This window comes from Haliotis rufescens, unplaced genomic scaffold, assembly GCF_023055435.1.
Source record: "Haliotis rufescens isolate VD_foot unplaced genomic scaffold, xgHalRufe1.0.p SCAF_1, whole genome shotgun sequence".
NCBI classification, from domain to species: Eukaryota; Metazoa; Mollusca; class Gastropoda; order Lepetellida; family Haliotidae; genus Haliotis; species Haliotis rufescens.
This window is the reverse complement of record NW_025963779.1, coordinates 53,796,906-53,818,863: the sequence shown is the minus strand read 5'-3', so window position 1 is coordinate 53,818,863 and position 21,958 is coordinate 53,796,906. Positions and strand designations below refer to the sequence as shown.

Here is a 21,958-nt window from a genome sequence, read left to right as displayed (position 1 = left end):
AAAGGAAATCTACCAAGTCTGATCATTGTTGATTTAGCCTGTTGATGAATTTTCCTTCTTGAATAAGTGTTCAATGCTACATTTAGTGTCAAGTTAAGGTCTGGGACTTGGTTTGGGGTAGTTTGTTAACAAATATCGCCTGTCCTTCCTCTCAAAACACATTTCTATGTCGACATTACACATCATGATCACGATTTATCTGCAGGAGGAATATAACAGATTTTGACTTCTATTAAAGCGGTCTGCGTCTGGGAACTGGATAGAACAGAAAATATTAGTAGGTAGGGAGAAAAACCTACACAACCTTCTGCTACACCACTGCATCATCCTCAATTATCCAGGGTATTATCTGCATGTACCGTTCAAAAGAAGTTAAAGAACACATGCTTCTTCCATATCTCTATAGGTAATCTGTCATGTTTGTTTGTTTGTTTGTTGATTAACGCCACACTCAGCAATATTCCAGCTATATGAAGGCGGTCTGTAAATAAATATAAGTCTGGACCAGACAATCCAGTGATTGATAGCATGAGCATCGATCCATGCAATTGGGATCGATGACATGCTTCAACCAAGACCACCCGATCCCATTAGTCCCCTACAATCAAAGTCGCCTTTTACGGCAAGCATGGGTTGCTGAAGAGCAATCTGTCATGGCATCACATGGTAATCACGACTCACAAAAGATCGTAGGGACAATGAGCATGCTGAAGATCCAAGTTTGTTTTAAGTGGTTCAATGTGTGATGCCAAGCTTGTATGTCCCCGAGATGTTTAGTTCTGGAATATTAGAAAAGAATCATACTCTCATGGGTGAATGGTGTTCACATCATAGTCAACCTCAATTGAAGTCCACCTTATTACAGGTACATCATGACAGTATGTGATCAGGTCTGGACAAGACAAACCATGGGTTGATAATGTGAGCATCAAGCTGCTGGACTCACTTAGTTCCAGCTGGGGTGGTGGCTACATCACCTTTACGTGTGACAGATATTGAGCATTCTGTCAGTGAACCTCTTGGAGGCTGTTTGGATCTCATTTACTTTACCCAAACATTCCATTTCAATGATAAAGTGATTGTAAAGATGATATTAATGTGGGCGAACAGCCATGGCACTACAGTTTGTGAAACAGGGTTTTGTTAATGTTCTGGATGTCTTTCAGTGTCTCTGCCAAACAGCCATATTAAATGTCACAACTTAATCTTGCAAAACAAACAAGTTTTTAACCATTTAATTTTAACTTAAAATCATTCAAATATTTTGGCATGAACTTAGTTAAGAACAAACATTCACTCATTTACTCATCAATGCTGTCACTATGTTTATCTTCTATAGGCCATGCTGTCACAAAATCAAACTCTGGCAACTGTCTAAATTGACAAGCTCAACAGAGACTCGAAAGTAATTGTGAGTGACAAAAACATCCTCTTCAGCTTCATATGTCAAGCCATTTCAGAAATATAAAATGAAATATTCTGTATGGCCTTCACAGAGTCTAAGCAGTATTTTTTCAGTTGTTTTTTTCTTCAAATCGACAATGTTATTATCAATATGGCCACCAAGCTGCTACATTGCTAATCTACAGCAAGGTAACCGGTGTGAAATGAAGGCAGTGCCTCCAGTTTCCATAGTTTTTCAGAATGCAGATGTCAAAAATGTTTTCCAACACTAAGACATTTATGTCAAACACATCTTATTTCTTTTGGAGTTTTAGAAGAAGCTAAACTATTACCTTCAAAATAACTACATCATTTACATGATGGATGTTTTCCATTTATCAGAGGCCTGCCCTGTGAAGTAACGAGCATGGTCTCTGGCAGTCTGGATACAAATACAAATACAATGCATGATTTGGAGGTGATCTGAAATAGGGATTAACACTGCGACCAAGTTTACTGCACTAATATAGCAGTGTGCATGCACATGCATGTGTGTCTGCTTGTACTAGTCCAGACTAATGCCTATTTTATAGTAAGATTCCATGTCACAGTTTAACATGAATACCCCCCTCACACAGTATACTGAAGCTGAGTCGACCAGTCCTTGTTTAGCCCCTTAACGACGAGTGCCAGGCAGGGTAACAACAAGTACCATATATTACCGTCTTTTGGTATGACAAAGCCAGGATTGAACCCCTGGGACCCCCACTTTTTAACATTGGCTCCTACAGAAGAAGGCTTTGAGTCTCTGGGACACTCACTTTTTAACATTAGCTCCTACAGAAGAAGGCTTTGAGTCCCTGGGACCCCCACTTTTTAACATTGGCTCCTACAGAAGAAGGCTTCGAGTCCCTGGGACCCCCACTTTTTAACATTGGCTCCTACAGAAGAAGGCTTCGAGTCCCTGGGACCCCCACTTTTTAACATTGGCTCCTACAGAAGAAGGCTGGGACCCCCACTTTTTAACATTGGCCCCAACAGTTGAAGGCTTCGATTCCCTGGGACCCATACTTTTTAACATTAGCTCCTACAGTTGAAGGCTTCGATTCCCCGGGACCCCTACTTTTTAACATTAGCTCCTACAGTTGAAGGCTTCGATTCCCTGGGACCCCTACTTTTTAACATTGGCCCCAACAGTTGAAGGCTTCAAGTCCCTGGGACCCACACTTTTTAACATTGGCTCCTACAGAAGAAGGCTGGGACCCCACTTTTTAACATTAGCTCCTACAGTTGAAGGCTTCGATTCCCTGGGACCCATACTTTTTAACATTGGCCCCAACAGTTGAAGGCTTTGATTCTCTGGGACCCCCACTTTTTAACATTGGCTCCTACAGTTGAAGGCTTCAAGTCCCTGGGACCCCAAAAATGAATAACCCAGGTAAAACCCTTGCCGTACATGAGTGGACCAGTGAAGATTAGCTCCTACAGTTGAAGGCTTCGATTCCCTGGGACCCATACTTTTTAACATTGGCCCCAACAGTTGAAGGCTTTGATTCTCTGGGACCCCCACTTTTTAACATTGGCTCCTACAGTTGAAGGCTTCAAGTCCCTGGGACCCCAAAAATTAATAACCCAGGTAAAACCCTTGCCGTACATGAGTGGACCGGTGAAGATAGGCAACTATGCTTGTCATAAGAGGCGACTTACGGGATCGGGTGGTCAGGCTTGCTGACTTGGTTGAAGCATGTCATCGATCCCAATTGCGTGGATCAATGCTCATGATGTCAATCACTGGATTGTTTGGTCCAGACTCGATTATTTACAGACCGCCGTCATATAGCTGGACTATTGCTGAGTGCGACGTAAAACAACCAACCAACCAACCGTACATGAGTGTAATGTTATTGGATGTCTGTTTCTGGTGTTGAACCAGAAGCTGGGGAGTGAATGAGTATTCACCATAACAGAATTGAGATATAATACTCAGCAAAATCAAGCATGAAGCAGTCTGCACATGGTGAACCAGTCCAGTTGAGGTTGACTATCAAATCATATATCCAAAACCTATGAGGAATTTTATGCTTTCCTAGTACAGCTTTACCTGCAATTTCAAACAGAACTACTATGTATTACTTCCCACTAAACCGACAGGCCCAACTTTATACCAAATAAAATAGAAACAAATATATGAGACAAACTAAAAGTGTGGCTTTACTTCTTACTAGAGTAATGGCACTGAAATGAAGTTGACAATGGATGGATAGAAGATGACGGTCATCATTTGGGATGAATCACTTATTCAGGCAAGCTACAAAGTATTCTGGTGGCCAAGCATCTTAGCACATAATCAAAATGAAACAGTTGTCTTTATCATGACCATTTCAGCCCAACAAGGAAAGGTTGTCACCGAGTGTTACAAGAGTTATCTACCTTGACATCAGGAAATGATTTTACATGCACTTCTAATAATGAAGAACGTCTGAAACAGTACCATTGCACTAAACAATAACATACTCAAACCAAAGTAAATTATTACTTGTTAGGTTATACTTGAAACAATTTCTATGTCACCAAATTTATGTGACTGTCTTATTTTCCCCCAAGAATATTTTGATTTTGAATAGGATCAGGTGTCAGGCCTGATATCATATACACAATCATACAGCTTCATCAACCAAGAGGTTTATGAGGACATGTCCTTAACATTTGTGAAAAATCAAAGCAGAATTGCTTAACTTTTTGTAGTAAAAAAAACCACAAACATACATTTCATTTGGTATTCTACATACCACATACTAACTGCATATGAAATTTTAGAGGTTGATGAAAATGACCTAAAACTAGAAAAACAGTTTGGGCTATGAAAAGGTCAATGGTTGAAGCTGTATCCAATCTCACAATGTGCAACAAAGCAAACTTACTGCATATGACAAATCATAATACATGAAGAAACGGCAGAGAATGGACTAACACTAGATTTCCAATATGGCTGCCATTTTTAAGATCCGATCACATTTCTGTGATACAATTAGTACCATCATCCAAACAAGCCTTCAGCTTCACATTGGCCTTGTGATTGCAGAGATGGTAAAACATTACAGCCAACAACTACCAGATATATGGAAGGATAAAGGACTAAGTGCCATGCCGAAAGAGTACAGTTCAGGTGAGCCTAAAGGCTATTCAGTAAAGAAATGTTCGGACATTAGGAGTGGAAAAGTGTTTTATTAATCTTTGTGGGTAAAACAGCAGTTTGGTGGTTGTTAAGGTTTTGTCATAGTTTCCATGGGGGATGGAATGGAAAGAATCAGAGGAACCATGTCTACAATCAGCCATAATACACAACAGGTGAAGGTGAAAGTCATGTAGAAAACGGACAGCAATAGTAAGAATATTGGTAACATTTTTGGTTTTATTAATAAATATGCCAACTGTATCATGTCTATTATGACTGTTCTTGTCTGTAATTACTACTAGTTTCATTTTTAAAGGTGCTTGTCATAAGAGGCGACTATCGGGATCATGAGGTCAGAATTGCTGACTTGGTTGATCAATGCATGTCATCGTATCCAACTGCGAGGATCGATGCTCATGATGTCAATCACTTGTCAATTGTTAAAATGTTTTTGTTTGTTGTTTAACTCCGCACTCAGCAATGTTCCAGCTATATGACGGCGGTCTGTAAATAATCAAGTCTGGACCAGACAATCCAGTGATTGACATCATGAGCATCGATCCACACAATTGGGATTGATGACATGCATCAACCAAGTCAGCTAGTCTGATCACTCGATCCTGTAAGTCGCCTTTTACGACAAGTATAGTCACTTTTTAAGGCAAGTATGGGTTGCTGAAGACGTATTCTACTCGGATGTTTACAGGTCACCCAGGTATTAAATTTGTACCAATCCCAGCCCTAGTGTGTTATCTTCTTTCAACTTATTTTTCATGATTGAAAAAAACCATATGCCCATTTCAGTCCTACCAATTAAAAAGGCATGCTTCATGTGAATCACATCTGTCTGAGAGTTTTATAAAAACAAAATACCTCATGCCTCACATTTAAAAAAAAAAATGATTAAATTTAAAATCTAATAATTAATTTGTGGCCTTAATGAATTTGAATTATTACTGGTATTAAAATGATGTTAATTTTAAATTACAAAACTAAAGTTTTAAACTGATATTGCTCCAATACAAAATAATCCCCATTTGTCACTATGATTATCTCTGCAGCAGAAAATCAATAAGCTGGTTCTCACAAATCACTGGCCAACTTACACTCATTTCCTTATCATGAATGCAATTTGCTTACGTTGTCAGGCACCTCAGCAAAATCGTTAATCTATACTAATATACAGCTCTATCAAATGCAATACACGATCTGAGCGCCACGCGGCGGTACAATACAAAAGTACAGCCGATAGTACCAGTAACCAGTTGTAATTGAGACATGACTAGCGCTTGCGAATTTCTACTTCTCACTCCTCCTGGTCGCAGCAATCTCTGACCGAGCAGGTGCGTGTCGGACCTTCTCACGACCCTGCAACTACTCGAAGAAATATAGTCCCATTGGAAGTCACACTGCGTCGCGTTACGATTTTAGTACAAGGTGTATTCTTTTATGGAATGCATTAAATGTGTTTCAAATGAACGTTTTGTGTACATGTCAAGGCTTTTGCAGATCGGTAACTATTTCCTACGCGACGTTGCTATTTGTATATTCATCCGCTAAAATAGAAGGAAGGACTAATACCATCAGTCTATCCATCGTAAAAATGTAAGTCTCGGTCATTTGGTGTGGGTTTTCTGGTCAAATGTAGAACTCAAATACTGTTGTCGACGTATGTGAAGCAAATAATTCTACAATAGGTGTTGTTATTTCATAAGTAGCGCAGAACGCGACAAAATATGTTTTCTTCCTTGAGTACTGCTCAACGCATATCTAGGCCACATCGTTTCCCTGTCTCGATTTCCACCTCGTATAATGCTTGGCAATCTCCCTTCACAACGCCCCATGTACGAGCGAGTTGTGAATGTTTGGACCCCCTGTCGCGTTTATTGTACAACGTCGTGATATTGATACGTGTTCGACCGAAGTGAAACTATAACCATTCGTCCTTTAGCATTGTTTCTTCTTTCCATCCGCCATGTTTTCTTATTGCTCTGAAGGGGGCGTGGCAAGTTGTGCATTGTATTAATAGCAGATCTATTTTTATTAATTTGTCAGTATAAAATGCAACATATACATGATATATAAGCATAAACAAAGTTAGTTTCAATTAATGTTAAAAATAATGTGTTAGATATGTCAAGCATATGCCCATTGATCACAAAAGAAGAAGGCGACTATGCTTGTCGTAAAAGGCGACTAACGGGATCGTTGGGTCAGGCTTACTGATTTGGTTGATGCATGTCATCGTTTCCCAATTGCATGGATCAATGCTCATGATGTCAATCTCTGGATTGTCTGGTCCAGACTCAATTATTTACAGACCGCCATCATATAGCTGAATATTGCTGAGTGCGGCGTTAAACAAAAAACAAAAGAAAATCATAAATTTACAATTGTTTGACAATGAGTCTAAGGAGTTCAACATTTGGAAAAAAATTAGATAGATAGAAAGATAGATAGATAGATAGATAGATAGATAGATAGATAAAATTTATACTTTTATACTGAAGTCAAAGTGAACTCTAACATAGTATGATGTTGTAGTGCAATCTAAGAGGGTCCTGATGGGTTTTAATGCTTAACGTAAAACACCCTTCAAACACTATCGTAAACGTAAAATTCATCTTTTTTTATCGTAAATGCTTATCGTAAAATACCCAAAAATAACTGCTTAACGTAAATAAATAATTTACTGCTTATCGTAAAATTATTAAAATGGTCAAAAACAGTCTGTCTTCAAGACCCAAATGCTTCGCCACAGAAAGCAGGCTGCACAACTGACGCAGGGGACTAGTCTAGAATGTTTAGTGATTTGAGATTTTACCCGGTATTAAAAATATGAATTGTCAGGATGAAACCAAAAGCAGAATTAACAGTCCCATGTCCGGCCATGGCTGATTTAGGAATTTTTCCCGACGATTTTATTGAAAAAGAAGAAAAATTACTGCTTAATGAAAAAGTACCTTAAATTTTACTGCTTACTGCTTATGGGACCCATCCATCAGGACCCTCATCTCACATTGTGACGTCACAGTAAGACGCATAACATTGTGTGGGGCAGGCATACAACACAAATAGAAATACAGGAATAAGTATTGTAATGGCAGGAAAATGTGCAATAATTGTATAAAATATCTCAATTATTTGAGGCCATTTAGTTTTGGTTTGAAAGTATGAATAAAATAACTTCCTTAGATTAAATTAAGAAATTAAATTATTAGACTGTGAGATTGCTAAAGCTGGTGTTACAGTCTTGAATTAATATTGAAATGATACTTTTTGAAAAGAAAATTAGGCAGACAATTATTCCTTTTGCTAAAAATGAGGGCAAAGTTAATTTATATAGTCGTTTCTAGTGCTAATTATGCAAGTTTAAGGACAATGTAAACATTTCCAGGTATTTGTACTTTTCAGAATATGATGTTTGTTTCTAATACCTGTTTAGGAATTTTGTAAATATTGTCAGCACTGCTTCAATAAATAGGTTTTTTTTAAATGAGGTGTTGTAGATGTAGAAAGATAAACAGGAAAAATCAAAACACACACAATATATAATCATGATAATAATATACAATACCAATTACATTTATCAGTAATAGAATCTCTCTATTTCTATTCTCGTTTTTGTTTAATGGGAAGCCTTTTGGGAATGTTAAACCACTCAAATATATTGGAATTTCGGGATGTTGATCATGTTTGTGAGGCTGCAATTTTGACCATGTTGACAAAGTGACCCGTTTTATATAATCATACTCCAGAGTAAACCCACACAAAATATATTGTGTAGAAATGTATAGTATCAGTTATAAGTAATTTCCTACCAAAAATATCAAACAAAAACTTGAAAACTTTAAAGTGTAGAGAGTTTAGGATCAAGTTTCCAGCTAACATTAATCAGTAACTTGAATGGTAAAATTAAGAAGTGTAGGCATTTCCAATCTCATTAAAACCAAAATCGTAGTTCCTGCTACAAAGCGGTAGTTGTGTATATATATCACAAAGAAAAGTGGATTGAGTGAAAATTAATCAACAGGTGTGGTGAGTTTTAAAGTAAATGTGGAACAAATTGGCAATCAGTACTTGAATAAAAAAATGTATATTCTTCACCTGTAGTTGGAATCTGGTAGGAAATGAAATCATGCTGTAGCCATAGATTCAACGACAACAACATTTGAACTTACATGACATATTGAAAATTCTGACCTTTCTTGTGAAATATGGTAGCCTTTAGTTTATTTCAGTATATGTCTTTGTAAAGCTGACTCATATATGTGATAACCTCATATAAATTATAAATTGCTTTAATAATTGAAATAAGTTTGTTTTTATGCAGGATCAAAATGGATGCACCCTAGCAATGGAAAATATACCTTCTGCTTTCTCCTATGGGTCTGAAGAAGTAGGCAGCATGGAATTCCCCAACTCCCAGCCAGTCAGTGTGGATCCATCGGTCCATGGGACCCCAAACCTGATTGCTGGTGTGCAGTACACATCCATGGGACCTGGAGTCCAGAGGGATACTATATGCGCCACACAAGGAAATATGGCATTACAGAGGGCAAATGCATTTGATCTGCCCCATTTGCAGCTTCAATACCACCAAGCAATGTCCATGCCAGCTTTCCCCAACTTCCCAGGAGGAACATTTAACCAGATAGTTTCTCCAAGACCTCAAATGACTCCCACCAATCTCCCAGCAATGGCTGGCTTTACAGATCCAGCCCAATTCATTCCACAAGCAGTTCTTACACAACAGCGGTCAGGGCCCCTGCCAGATAAGATGGACACACTTCCAAGCTTTAGTTCAATAGTGTCCTCAGCAGCCACCAGTCTGTCCACCATGAACATGCACCCACAGCTGATGAGCAGCAACAAAGAAGCACCTCTGACTGCTGCTCACATGTTTGCTGCTCAAAGCAAGATGCCTGTTACCACATCTCATTCCTCCCAACCCTTGTCAGATCCAGCAGATTCTCAGGTACAACAAGTATTCTTTACATGTCCACAACCAAATACTCAGCTTTCACTCAATCAGCAGCAACGGCAGCAGAAACCTGCAGAGTTTCTGCCCCGAGGTCAATCACCAGCTGTACAGCATGATATAAGCTCCTCCACATCTGCACAGTCGGCGGGTTCCCAGTATCGGCCAACACAAGCTTGTTTCGATGCATCTCCTGATACTGATGCAGCGAACACTGGCTTCTTTATCCAGTCTGAATCTGCAGCAGGGCAAGTTCACAGTGTTCCCCCCAAACCAGCAGTCTCATCCTTGCCAAATAGTAGAGGGACCCTGTCCTTCACAGCTGCTGGACTGGTTCCTGTTAATCGGTCTGCTTTTGAACAAGCAGCCAACTCGGAGCATTCAAACGCTAGTTCTGTTCTCCAAGACACCAGTTGCAGCAATGGCCATGATAGATCACCTTTGCCAACTGATGATGAAACTGATGGAGAGAAGTATTCAGAAACAGCCATGTTTACGGAGTCATTGACTCCCCATTCCTCAAATGATACTCAAGGTAAAATTCATATATCCAAACCCTCACTCAAACATACCATTAAAAAGTGTCCCTCCAGAGTCTCACGGGAGAGAGCAGCTGTTTGTAAACCTAAATCCATTCCTGATACCCCTTCGCCCCATACAGTTCGATTCTTTTTGCTAGGCAGATTTGGTGATCAGTCACCATGGGCACATCAGACAGAATGCAATGTGTATGATACCAGTGACAATATTGACTTTGATGATTGTTTAAATTTTGGTAACATGACTGAGCTTCAAGATGACAACCGCAATACTACAGGTGAAGCCAAAGAAACATTACAGTGTGATGGAAGACAACATTCTGGCTTGACTGAGGATACGGAAGCAAGGCAGGAGACACCACCTTACAGGAACAGAGTGTCTCAGAACAAAGTTGGCATTCCATCAACGTCTGAAACGATCTCTGCTAGCCAGGAAGGCAGCCTTCTCTCACCAACTGGTAGCTCTGGTTCTGATGGCATGCCAGATGAAGACGCTCCCTCAGCTGATGTGTCTGCAGGTGAAAGTGCTGACAGAGGAAAACCACAGGAGTCCGAGACTGATGAGGAGGATAATGGCCCTGTGTTTCCGGGGATGGAGAAGTGTTCATCAGGTGCCATCAATCCAAGAGCGTTCTTTCAGGTTCAGCCCGACCTTGAAGACATTCCATACTTCGATTATGTTGACAAGGAAGCAGAAATGAAGCGTAAAATGTGGCAAGCCAAGAAAGAGCAACTTGAAATGGAAAGGATGGATGTGCATGTGAAGATTGACGACTCCCAGTGTATCACTGTTGGTGATCAAAAACGGTGGCAGTGTCACAAATGTCCCAAGAACTATACGACCAAACATAATCTTGTTACTCATATCCTTGATCACAGGGGTATTAAACCCCATCTGTGCATGGTGTGTGGCAAATATTTCAAACAGCTGAGCCACCTCAATACTCACATGTTGACTCATGACAACATCAAACCTCACGTGTGCTCACTCTGTGGCAAGGGCTTCACCCAGGTGAGCCATCTGAAGAGACATCAAGCTGTCCACTTGGACAACAAACCCTACATCTGTGATATCTGCAATCGCGGCTTCGCTTACCCCAGTGAGCTGCGGGTCCATAAGGAGAAGCACATCCCGGGGAGGGACAAGTGTGTGGACTGTGGGGAGGACTTCTCCAGCCCCAAGCTGCTCAAGCAGCACCAGGCCACCCACGAGCAGAGGGAAGAACTCACTTGTTCACAGTGCAATCGGATGTTTCGCTATCCTAGTCAGCTGAGGGACCACATGGTTACTCATTCCGGGACACGCCCCTACATCTGCACCGAGTGTGGCATGGACTTCATGAAGGTTGGTAACTTCACACGAATCAGTGCCTTGGTACTTTAGTGATTCTTTACAGCCCTGTTGTCTTAATGTAAGTTGATCATGTTGATGCAGTTTGTATTCTTACCTGTATCAAAAATATTTGTTAAGTATACTCAGCTAAGACCTTGTCCAAGTGAAATATAAGATCAATCTGCTCATTACATTTTGAAAGTTCTGTAATGGAGAAATCACTTGAATCAGGTGATTCTGGATTTAGAATCAACGAGTCTCAAGGGGCCAAGTTGATTCTGCTTCATGAGTCAACAGATTCAAGTGATTTCTTAAACCGGGGGCACAGGGTTGCGTCCATTGGGCAGGCCAGAAACCTATGTTTGTGGGCTCGCTCACTCACTCCAGCTTAAACCATGTTATGGTCGATATATGATTCTCTATAATTTTGCATGATGACCTGCAGTTGCGTCTACTTGTTTAAACTTTGTTCACAATGGTCAGTGAATTGCTGGCTCAGAATCAACTGCAACAACAACAGCATGACGTGATGGTTTGGGTTTATTATTCAGTGATTTACACTCTTATCCCTACACTTGTAGAGAAAGGAGTATCAAGCCGTTGCCAGCTTCTGGGGCTGCACACCCAGTTCCATTTTGTCAAGAGAATTTCACTGAGCAAGCTTAGAGCATAATCATAGGAACTTTATATGATTAGTGTATTCATTTATTTGAACATTTAAATATGTTATTATAGATTTCAATGTGCTCCCTGTATGTCAGTGGCCCTACCACCTCAAGATCGGTATGTTCACCCAGTAAAATGGTTGTCCTACCATCTCAAGGTCAGTACATTCACCCCTGTGAAATGTTTCCTCAGGACCGCCACCTCAAGGTCGGTATGTTCACCCAGTAAAATGGTTGTCCTACCATCTCAAGGTCAGTACATTCACCCCTGTGAAATGTTTCCTCAGGACCGCCACCTCAAGGTCGGTATGTTCACCCAGTAAAATGGTTGTCCTACCATCTCAAGGTCAGTACATTCACCCCTGTGAAATGTTTCCTCAGGACCGCCACCTCAAGGTCGGTATGTTCACCCAGTAAAATGGTTGTCCTACCATCTCAAGGTCAGTACATTCACCCCTGTGAAATGTTTCCTCAGGACCACCACCTCAAGGCCCACATGTTCACACACACGGGGCTGCGGCCCTACAGCTGCCAGGAGTGTGGGCGAGCCTTCAACCAGAAGGCCAACCTCCAGCGCCACATGCTGATCCACAGCTCGGAGCGGGCCTACAAGTGTGAGCAGTGCGACAAGACCTTCACCCAGCCACAGACTCTCAAGGCACACATGGTGGTACATGCTGAAAAGAAACCCTTCTGGTGCAGTATTTGTGGTGAGTCGTCATGAAGTCTATTTTAAGGATAGGAACACAAAGATCTGATTTAGATGAACTATTATGTGATTTGAAATATGAAGCTCATGAAGGACACATCTAGTTGTCCTTATGATCCTTCTTTCAACCAGGTAGGGTGAAGTTGCCTGACGATGTTGTGTCATGAGGGACTAGTTGTCCTAAAGATCCTTGTTTCAACTAGGTAGGGTCGTGTTGCCTTGCAAATTTTGCGTCATGAGGGACATCTAGTGGTCCCTCTGATCTTTGTTTCAGCCAGGTAGGGTTGTGTTGCCTGACGATGTTGTGTCATGAGGCGCATCTAGTTTTCCTTATAATCCTTGTTGTTTCCTTGGTTACTGATTGATTATTTTCTAGGTAAGGAGTTCGGCCGCCTGCACAACCTCCAAGGTCACATGCACATGCATAACAACTCCAAGCCCTATGTGTGTTTCTGTGGGAGCTCATTCACACTCAAAGGTACATAGTTCTCTTGTTAGTAAAATAACAACAAGAAAATACTTGACAATGATCACTATACTTTAAACTATCTTAGAGACCAGCACTTTGTGAACCAGAGGGGGATCATTGGAGCATCCTAGAAAAAGTACCAGGAATGTTCGCAAAAATACAAACATCTTTAATGAGGAGACCCATGAAATCCACGGACATCGGAGGCCATGAATAAACAAGAAATAGATACACAAGCATTTTGTTTTTAAAATGTTAATAACATTTGTTTGCTATAAGCATTTTGCTGTTTAAATTATTTGTTAGATTTTCATTGTAGCAAACTACTTTTGAGTCATAGAGATGGTCCTGAATTTCTTTACAATTATTTATCGTGGGTCACAATAAAAACTGTCAGACATGAGATTTCATCTGTGATAGGAATATACTCATGGCTGAAAAATGTCCGTCCAAACCACTAAATATAATTAATTGACTATTTCTCTATGAGCAAGAAGAGTAGTGGAAGACTTACAATTGATACATAACTCCTATAAGAACATAAGACATCTGCCTAGAATGTGTTATTTTAATCCAAATTTAGATAAATTTAGAATGCTTCTGAATTCTTTGTAACGTGAAGGTTACAAAGAAACATATGTAAATATGTATGTCAAAGATATGAGACAAAGTCTTGCAAATACTGGAATGATTTCACATACCATTGTAATATGTATAAACTTTTCACATACCATTGTAATATGTGTAAACTTTTCATATACCATTGTAATATGTATAAACTTTTCACATACCATTGTAATATGTATAAACTTTTCACATACCATTGTAATATGTGTAAACTTTTCATATACCATTGTAATATGTATAAACTTTTCACATACCATTGTAATATGTATAAACTTTTCACATACCATTGTAATATGTATAAACTGTATGCACTTTATTTGTATAGGGACCAGTGGCCTTCATACGAATAAAAGACTTGACTTGACAGTGCAGTCATAAACTCATATCATTGCGTCACTTTCAAGAAAAAATATTTGCATATTGCACATTCTAAAAAGACGGTTCCTTGATGCTTTATGGTGATTCTTGGAACTGTTATCTCTACATTAGATCCTGACTTCACTGTGTACATCGAATCGTTGCATTAGTTGTTTAAGAATACCTAACTGTATGGTCCTGACCAGTGGTTACTGGTAGTTTGGTTTCATATTGGTTCTCTGTTTAACATGAACAAGAGGCAACTTGACATACTTGATGACCCACAGGATTGAGCAAAGTTATATTATTGTTGAACTCTTTGTCTGTCTCAGGAAACTTGAATCGCCACAAGAAGGTGAAGCATGGCCTCAACGAGAGCACGGAAAGCATGGAGGAGGAAGCTGTGAACTTCCTCAGCCTCATGTCCGAGCGAGTCAGGGAGGAACGAACACAGGACGACGAGGATGCAGAGCAACAGGATGCACAAGAAATGTTGGACAGCCCACCTCTTGACCAATCAGGTGACCTCAAATCTCACAGGAGAGAGAGGAAGTCAACTCCAAGGAAGATTCCAAGACAGAGGAAGTCCATGGACAATGATGATAGTTCCTCTAGAGATCAGTGTGATGATGAAGAGGAACTGTCACAGTACTTCAGGCCACTGAGTGGCATCAACAGTCAGACTAGACCCTCCAGACGCAGTCTCAAGAGAGAGTTTTCATCGGATGAGGAAGATGACACAAGGGCACTTAAAAAACGAAGAGGTCACAGATCAGTTCAAGTTGAAGAGGTCAAGGTCAAAGAAGAAGTTGCGGAGGAGTCTCTCAGTGATGGTGAGGTGCGAGAAGAAGGTGATGATGATGATTGGAGTCCCAGCCAGAAACGGCCACGTTTACAGCGTGGTGCAAAACTTGACTCTATCATAGCAAAGAAATTTCAAAGTGCATAATTTATTTATGTCTGAGTGCAGTGGTATATCTTCATGGTTATTCAGTTTTCTCTTTAATTGTACATTTGACACTGAAATAGCCAAGGTTATGATAAGACTCTGAATGTTCATTGGAATTATCAAGTACAAGGAGAACTAAATATTGACGTGGTGTCCATGACATGGATTAGCCCATATTCTAACATCCATGATCATCCCCTGTATCTCCATTCTGTGATGATGTATACTCTGAATCCTTTCATCACTTTAGCTTTGTTTGACACCGGTCTGAAAGAAATTAACATCCAATTATATTACCCTTTTCTTTCATGATTGACAAAAGCAGCATTACCATCAGGACTTTAACTTGATCTTTGTGTGCCATTGCAAACACAGCCAGGATATCTTGTGATTTATTTAAGTACATTGAGGGCTCGTTCAGATGGCTTGCTCAGTTTTGAATCTAGATCTCTGCTGAACACATGTTCAGAAGAGGCATTTTAATTGGTTGTTGATTTCAAGCTCATGATCGAGAGAATTCTGTGTGAAGTGAAGAGTGATGAGAAAGATGGTGCTGGCAACGTCACTTCTAAAACGAAGCTGAGTTGGTGAATGCATCCAGGTATATATCGTCATCGAATGGAGATGCGATACTCTGGATAATGAAGGATAATAATTTAAACTATACAAAGCACAGCCACTAGTAGTTTAATTCACCATTTCAAAATGTAGACAATCCAGATTTATGCTGTCAGCAAGGACATGTTCAGAATTTGAAACTTTACACACAGAAATCCAGTGAGAATTTGGTGTACAACATGTTAATGGGCTTTGATGATACACTTTGTTGCCATATGACTGTAAGGTCACCATACAATACATGATATGATTCATCAAACCTCAATACCATCTTCCCGAGCAAGGGAGTCAACTGACTTTAAAAGTGCAGGCTCGATCGTAGCACCACCAGTGGCTATTAAGAGTTATGTCCCTGCTGTGTCCCTCGTACTGATCAATCAGATTCAACCACTCGTAACACTTGCAATTGGTTCAAACAAAATGGCGGCGCCAATACAAGACGATCTGATCGATAATTAAAGTCTAATTTGTGATAAAACGGGTCTAACTTCGCAAAGTGCATCAAATCACGTGAGCACCTTGATTTAAAACATGAAAAGATTTGGAAAATATCTGTTGACACCGTGTTGGTGGTACACAATCCTGCAATTAGATAAAATCTGCACAGCAGTTTACATATTGGATGTCCATTCTGTTACACGATTTTGATTGGAATATGCTCGTTGTCCAGCCAAAAAATAACTCCATAATTCCAGCCTATAGTCAGTTAACTCGCTTGCCTCTGGGAGATGCCTCAACACTTGCCATTTGTCATATTCAGCCCTCAAGAAAAATGACTGATGGCCTGACTAAAACATATTTGATAAATCTGTCAGTCAAGTCAGTTCAAAACTTGGGAACTTGTACACATTCCATCAGAAAATAGTATTTTATAATTCACTTTCATACAAGTCAACATGTCACATACACATGTACCATTTGGTATTGATACACAACCTCGGGATACTTGCAAAACTTGTCAGGTATCACGATACTTGCAATACTTGTCAGGTATCACAGTACTTGTCAGGTATCACAATACTTGCAATACATGTCAGGTATCACAATACTTGCAATACTTGTCAGGTATCACGATACTTGCAATACTGTTAGGTATCACAATACTTGTCAGGTATCACAATACTTGCAATACTTGTCAGGTATCACAATATTTGTCAGGTATCACGATACTTGCTATACTTGTCAGGTATCACGATATTTGCAATACTGTTAGGTATCACAATACTTGTCAGGTATCACAATACTTGTCAGGTATCAAAATACTTGTCAGATATCACAATACTTGCAATACTTGTCAGGTATCACGATACTTGCAATACTTGTCAGGTATCACAATACTTGCAATACTTGTCAAGTATCACAATACTTGCAATACTGTTAGGTACACTGAATCTTTAAAGCCCAAACATGTTGTACATGCTTTAACTGGCTTCACTAAAAAGTACTCACAATTTAAGATTCCACAGTGTATCAAGGAAAAGCATTTTGGTCATACATCATTTTGGAATTACGGTATTTTGTCAGTGGAAAACAAATATTGAAGAGTTTTAAGGTTTTGTCAAATGTACCTTGTAATATCTTACTGTAATTCTGATGAAATCCTACAATGTCTGTATATTGTTTTGTTCATATTGAAAATATGTTCAACTTGAAATGTGAATATTTTTATACTTCAAAGCAATTTGATCACTGTGTTATTTAAGACAAGGTGTTATATTATTATTGCTATGTGCCATGCTAGACAATAACAAAAGACTGGAGAGGTGAAGGATTGACTGTCGGTCTTGTATTAAGTTTTACATTTTAAAAATCTCCTGTGAAACCTGTAGAACTATTATGTCTGATATATATTCCTATAGCCTGCTCATCATTGGTGTCATGCCATGGCTGGAACGAGTCCAAATTCACTACCCGGGTACCCACCCCACTATTACCCGACCCTACCTAGGTACCCACTGTAGGTCTCAGGAGATGTCTCTAAATGTCCGATTGGGAACCCTGGCAAAACGTAGTTAGATACATGTATTAAACAGTCTGGTCATTCACTGAAGTTGAATTAAGTTATAACTTTATTCAACCATATGAAAAATCAGAAGGAATGGATGCATAGTTAGAAAGAAATGCGAACATTAGTGACTTGTAGTGTAACCATAGAGTTCCAGATACTTTTGTCATTAAACAATATATCACATGACTAACCACGGGTCCGGGTAGTCCTGTGGGTACCCGGGTCCTACTCAGTACCCACCCGACCCGGATACCAGAGTTACCCATCCCAGCCCTATGTCATGCATAAGAATTTTGAGATGAGTTCATTTATTTCATCAACATAGCCAGTCCTATTGAACATTTTTGTTTTGGTCTGCAGTTAATTGTTTCTCCAATTTGTGTATTCATTGACTTGAAGTAAGATGTCCACAGATGTGCAGTTTCTTTGCATGTTTTTTCAAACTTATTTTTGATATTTGTATTTAGTTTTTCTCTTTTGATCCCATTATTTTTTATCCCATATATTATATTTGCAAATCTTTGAAATATTAAGGTGAGCTTCAGAGCCCTATGGCTCTTCAAGTGAAAAAACAAGAAAGCAGAACAGGAGAACCCAAACAACTTTTAACTTAGGTAACCATGGTAACCAGTCATGTCTTCATACAACTGCTCATCAAAATAAAGTCAATGTGACCGGATCTTCATAAATTAAAAAAATGAGCAAATTAGAATTGTTATGAAATTATCAGATGAATGAGAATGACATTTGTTTCTTGTCCAGACTTGCATATTTTGGACTGATAACATCACTCAATTGTAGAGGTAAGGTAAGGCTAAATGGGTACAAAGAAAGGCTAAGTTTTCGAATATGCATTTTGTATAAATTTAACTTGAGCAAATCTTTGACCCAAGCTGATTTTCTCAGGAGAAATAGGTCACAACAGAAAAAGGTACTTTATCATGCGAAGCATGTAAATACCAAAACACTAGTTGTCAGTCATAACAGATTTCAAAACGATGTTTTACAGTTTCCTGTAACTTAAACTTTGACATTTTTGGCCTTTTTTATTCTACCTCATTGTTTGATAGTGATGACACAAGAACAACCCAAAAGGTTAAACTAGCCCACAGAACACATTAAGCAGCCTGGTACCGACCAGTTTGTGTTATGTTCTGTTCCTTGCTAGCCCTGGCACCCGTTCCACTGAGCGATCTTATCTCCCATGTTTTAATATAGGCTCCAGACAGGCGTATTGTCAGGGTCACATTGTGGAAGGGGGCCTGGTATTGTGGCCTCCAGGACTGACTACCCAAGGTGCCAGCTATATCTTGCTGGCCCTGCCCCCCGTTCCACTGAGCGATCTTAGCACTAAGATCACCGTAACTCCCATGTTCTAACATAGGCTCCCAACAGGCGTATTGTCAGGATCGCTTTGTGGAAGGGGGCCTGGTATTGCGACCTCCAGAACTGACTACCAAAGGTGCCAGCTATACCCTTAATCCCATTTCATTCAAACCCAGTCTTACTGAAATATAATATCAGTGTTGCTACTGTAACACATATTTTCTACTGCGGTAGCGAGCACTAAGATTTGAAGTTACTTCTACACATTTTATTACAAGGCTAATGTTTCTGGGGTAAATATCTGGTGTGCTGCATTAACAAACAATCTGTGGTTTTCTTTGAGATACATATGAAATATTGTTCCTTTCACACGCTTTGTTTGCAAGCTGTTCCGAATTTATTTCTGTCAGTATTTTGTGCATAAGTGACTGAAGCCACAGTAAAATCCTGTAAAGACTGAGTAAGATTATGCCATACATTGATGTCTATTCTATTTTAATTTTATATGCAAGGGGGCTGTTAGGTAGACTAGTAGTTTAAGCGTTCGCTCGTCACGCCGAAGACCTGGGTTCAATTCCCATATGTGTACACTGTGTGAAGCCCATTTCTGGTGTCCCCTGCTGTGATATTGCCATCTTCCCGAGGCAAGGGCGTTAACTGACTATGAAAGTTCAGTTTCCACCCTTGCCGAACTAGGTGGGAATTCCGGAGTTACATAGTCCAATATATTTTGGAAATATATACATAGTCCAATAAAAATGGCGTAACGAACAAGACATCCGGTTTGTAAACAACATGGATTTCAACATGCAGATTTCAGTCAACAGCAAGATTTGCAAAGCATATGTACTGCCAACTGGGCGTCAACAGATATTTTGCAAATCTTTTCATGTTTTTAATCAAGGTGCTCAAGTGATTTGATGCATTTCGCGTGGTAAGACTCATTTAATTACAATGTAGATCTTGATTATCTATCAGATGGTCTTGAGTGGGCACCACCATTTTGTTTGAAGCAAATGCTAGTGATATGAGAGTTGGAATCTGATTGGTCAATAGGAGGGACATAGAAGGGATATAACTCGCAATAGCCACTGGTGGCGCTACGATCGAGTCTGGAAATTCCAGCCTTGTGGAGGCAAGGGTGGAAACTTGGTTTTTATCGTCAGTTTACGCCCTTGTCTTGGGAAGATGTGATTTTGCTGGAATGTTGCTAAAAAGTACAAAACCTCACTTACTCATTTATACCCAAGAACTTGGAAACACTTGATCACATGCACAATGGTTTGTTTGTAGTTAGACTATTTGTTGGTAACATTGAAATTATTCTATAAGTTATCAGCATGCTCTAAACATGTGCTTGATGTTTAGCTTTTTGTCTAGTGGCAGGTACAGTTTCTCTTTAGAAAGTTATATCAAACAATCTGCATAGCAACTTAAAGAGGATGGAATCTCAGGGTCTATGTTGTACTGAACAAATGGAAAAGACTTATTGTAAATCAGTACTGTCATTGAAGTTGTAAGTCATTGGGAAATTATGTTCATTGTATCTGTTTGATAAAACACAGTGTTGGCTGCAATTCATGTACTATGTATAGGTTTCCTCCATCACAGGAATTAATTCTCACAATATCACTAAGCTTAGATCATTTCATGTCAGTCTGAAAGAATATCTTCTTCAATATATCAAGTGTCAGGAGTCAAAAAGAAAAAAATACAAATTGTCATCAGTGTTGCTATGAGATATATTTTGGAATTTTTTTAAAAATATTAAGCTTTAACAAAATTACCGACAAAACAATGTTTAAAATAAACCCAGCCTTCATGCTACTTCTAATCTGTCATTTAAAAAAATATATGTTACGGTAGACTTGCCTGTAAAACAGTTTTTGAAAACAGCAGATCAAGACACCAAGGAAAGTTTCTGAACTAACAATATCTTTCCTTGTATTTCATCCCTCCCTCTCCCTCCTCCAAAATTAAGAAGTTAAGATTTTATTCGACACCGATCTTCTTTACCACTCCCTTTCAGACTTAAATATCTAGATCAGTTAATTTACTGATATACAGTAAGGGGCAGACAATTTGATATTTGAGGGGAGGGGGCCTGGGATAAATTGTCCCCAAAAATTCTTTAAAGAAATAATCATGCATAATATTTTGGGTAAAAAAACCTTGTCTGCCACAAAAACTTTTTTTGCAAGAAACAATAATTTGAATCATGGTTTAAATTACAAAGATTTCTGGTTTTGCAGCTGTAGCTGAAAAATATCTGGTGTCAACACAAAATCCCAGCCCCTCCCCCACTACCACCCTCCACCACCCCCAGAATATCAAATGGTCGGTCCCTAACCATTACCTGAACTTGCTGATACACATGGAGATGCATGTATATAATTATGTTGTCCTTACCATATTTATCTTTGCTTACCAAGTGTTAAAATTCCCATTCATATTTAGTTTGTTTTGTGATAAAATATGTGATGATTTTTGACAATTTCAAAGATGTCTGTGATGTCTTGTGTTGAGTTTGATTGTTACAACTTCCAAGAAGGCAGGTTATGATGTACTGATGGTTTCATGTTTGTCATATTTTATTATATTCATATTTGTTCCTAACATTCCCGCTTAATGATATGAAGCTGTTGAGTTAATGACAGCAGCTTGATTTGTGTTAAATGATCAGAATTTCATGTTGATGAAACTACTGGTTGAAAGAGAAAGACCTAACTTTAATGCACTAGCACTCTGGAAACAGCATCCTCGGTTATCCAGTGTATTAAATATCCACTCTATTATGATACATTTCATTGTAGGATGGA

The 21,958-nt window shown here is 39.3% G+C and overlaps 1 protein-coding gene across 2 annotated transcripts; it reads left to right on the top strand.

Annotated features, from left to right (window-relative positions):
* Window positions 1-6,114: 6,114 nt before the first annotated feature.
* Window positions 6,115-17,835, top strand: LOC124131308 (protein suppressor of hairy wing-like). Of its 2 annotated transcripts, XR_007221764.1 has the most exons (6): window positions 6,115-6,163; window positions 8,892-11,423; window positions 12,552-12,786; window positions 13,162-13,263; window positions 14,571-16,944; window positions 16,992-17,835. XR_007221764.1 is itself a non-coding variant. In XM_046494500.2 (5 exons), the coding sequence occupies exons 2-5, from the start codon at window positions 8,916-8,918 to the stop codon at window positions 15,185-15,187; spliced, it is 3,462 nt and encodes a 1,153-aa protein (XP_046350456.2). In that variant the 5' UTR covers window positions 6,115-6,163; window positions 8,892-8,915; the 3' UTR covers window positions 15,188-17,835. The 2 variants fall into 2 exon arrangements, 1 of the variants encoding a protein (XP_046350456.2); XM_046494500.2 differs by having other exon boundaries at window positions 14,571-17,835.
* Window positions 17,836-21,958: the final 4,123 nt, after the last annotated feature.

Excerpts from the sequence above, each read along its gene's own strand:
- LOC124131308 (XM_046494500.2), top strand. The coding sequence starts at position 8,916 with ATGGAAAATATACCTTCTGCTTTCTCCTATGGGTCTGAAGAAGTAGGC. Across the intron at positions 12,787-13,161 it reads CTTCTGGTGCAGTATTTGTG|GTAAGGAGTTCGGCCGCCTG; the intron begins GTGAGTCGTCAT and ends ATTATTTTCTAG. Across the intron at positions 13,264-14,570 it reads GAGCTCATTCACACTCAAAG|GAAACTTGAATCGCCACAAG; the intron begins GTACATAGTTCT and ends TGTCTGTCTCAG.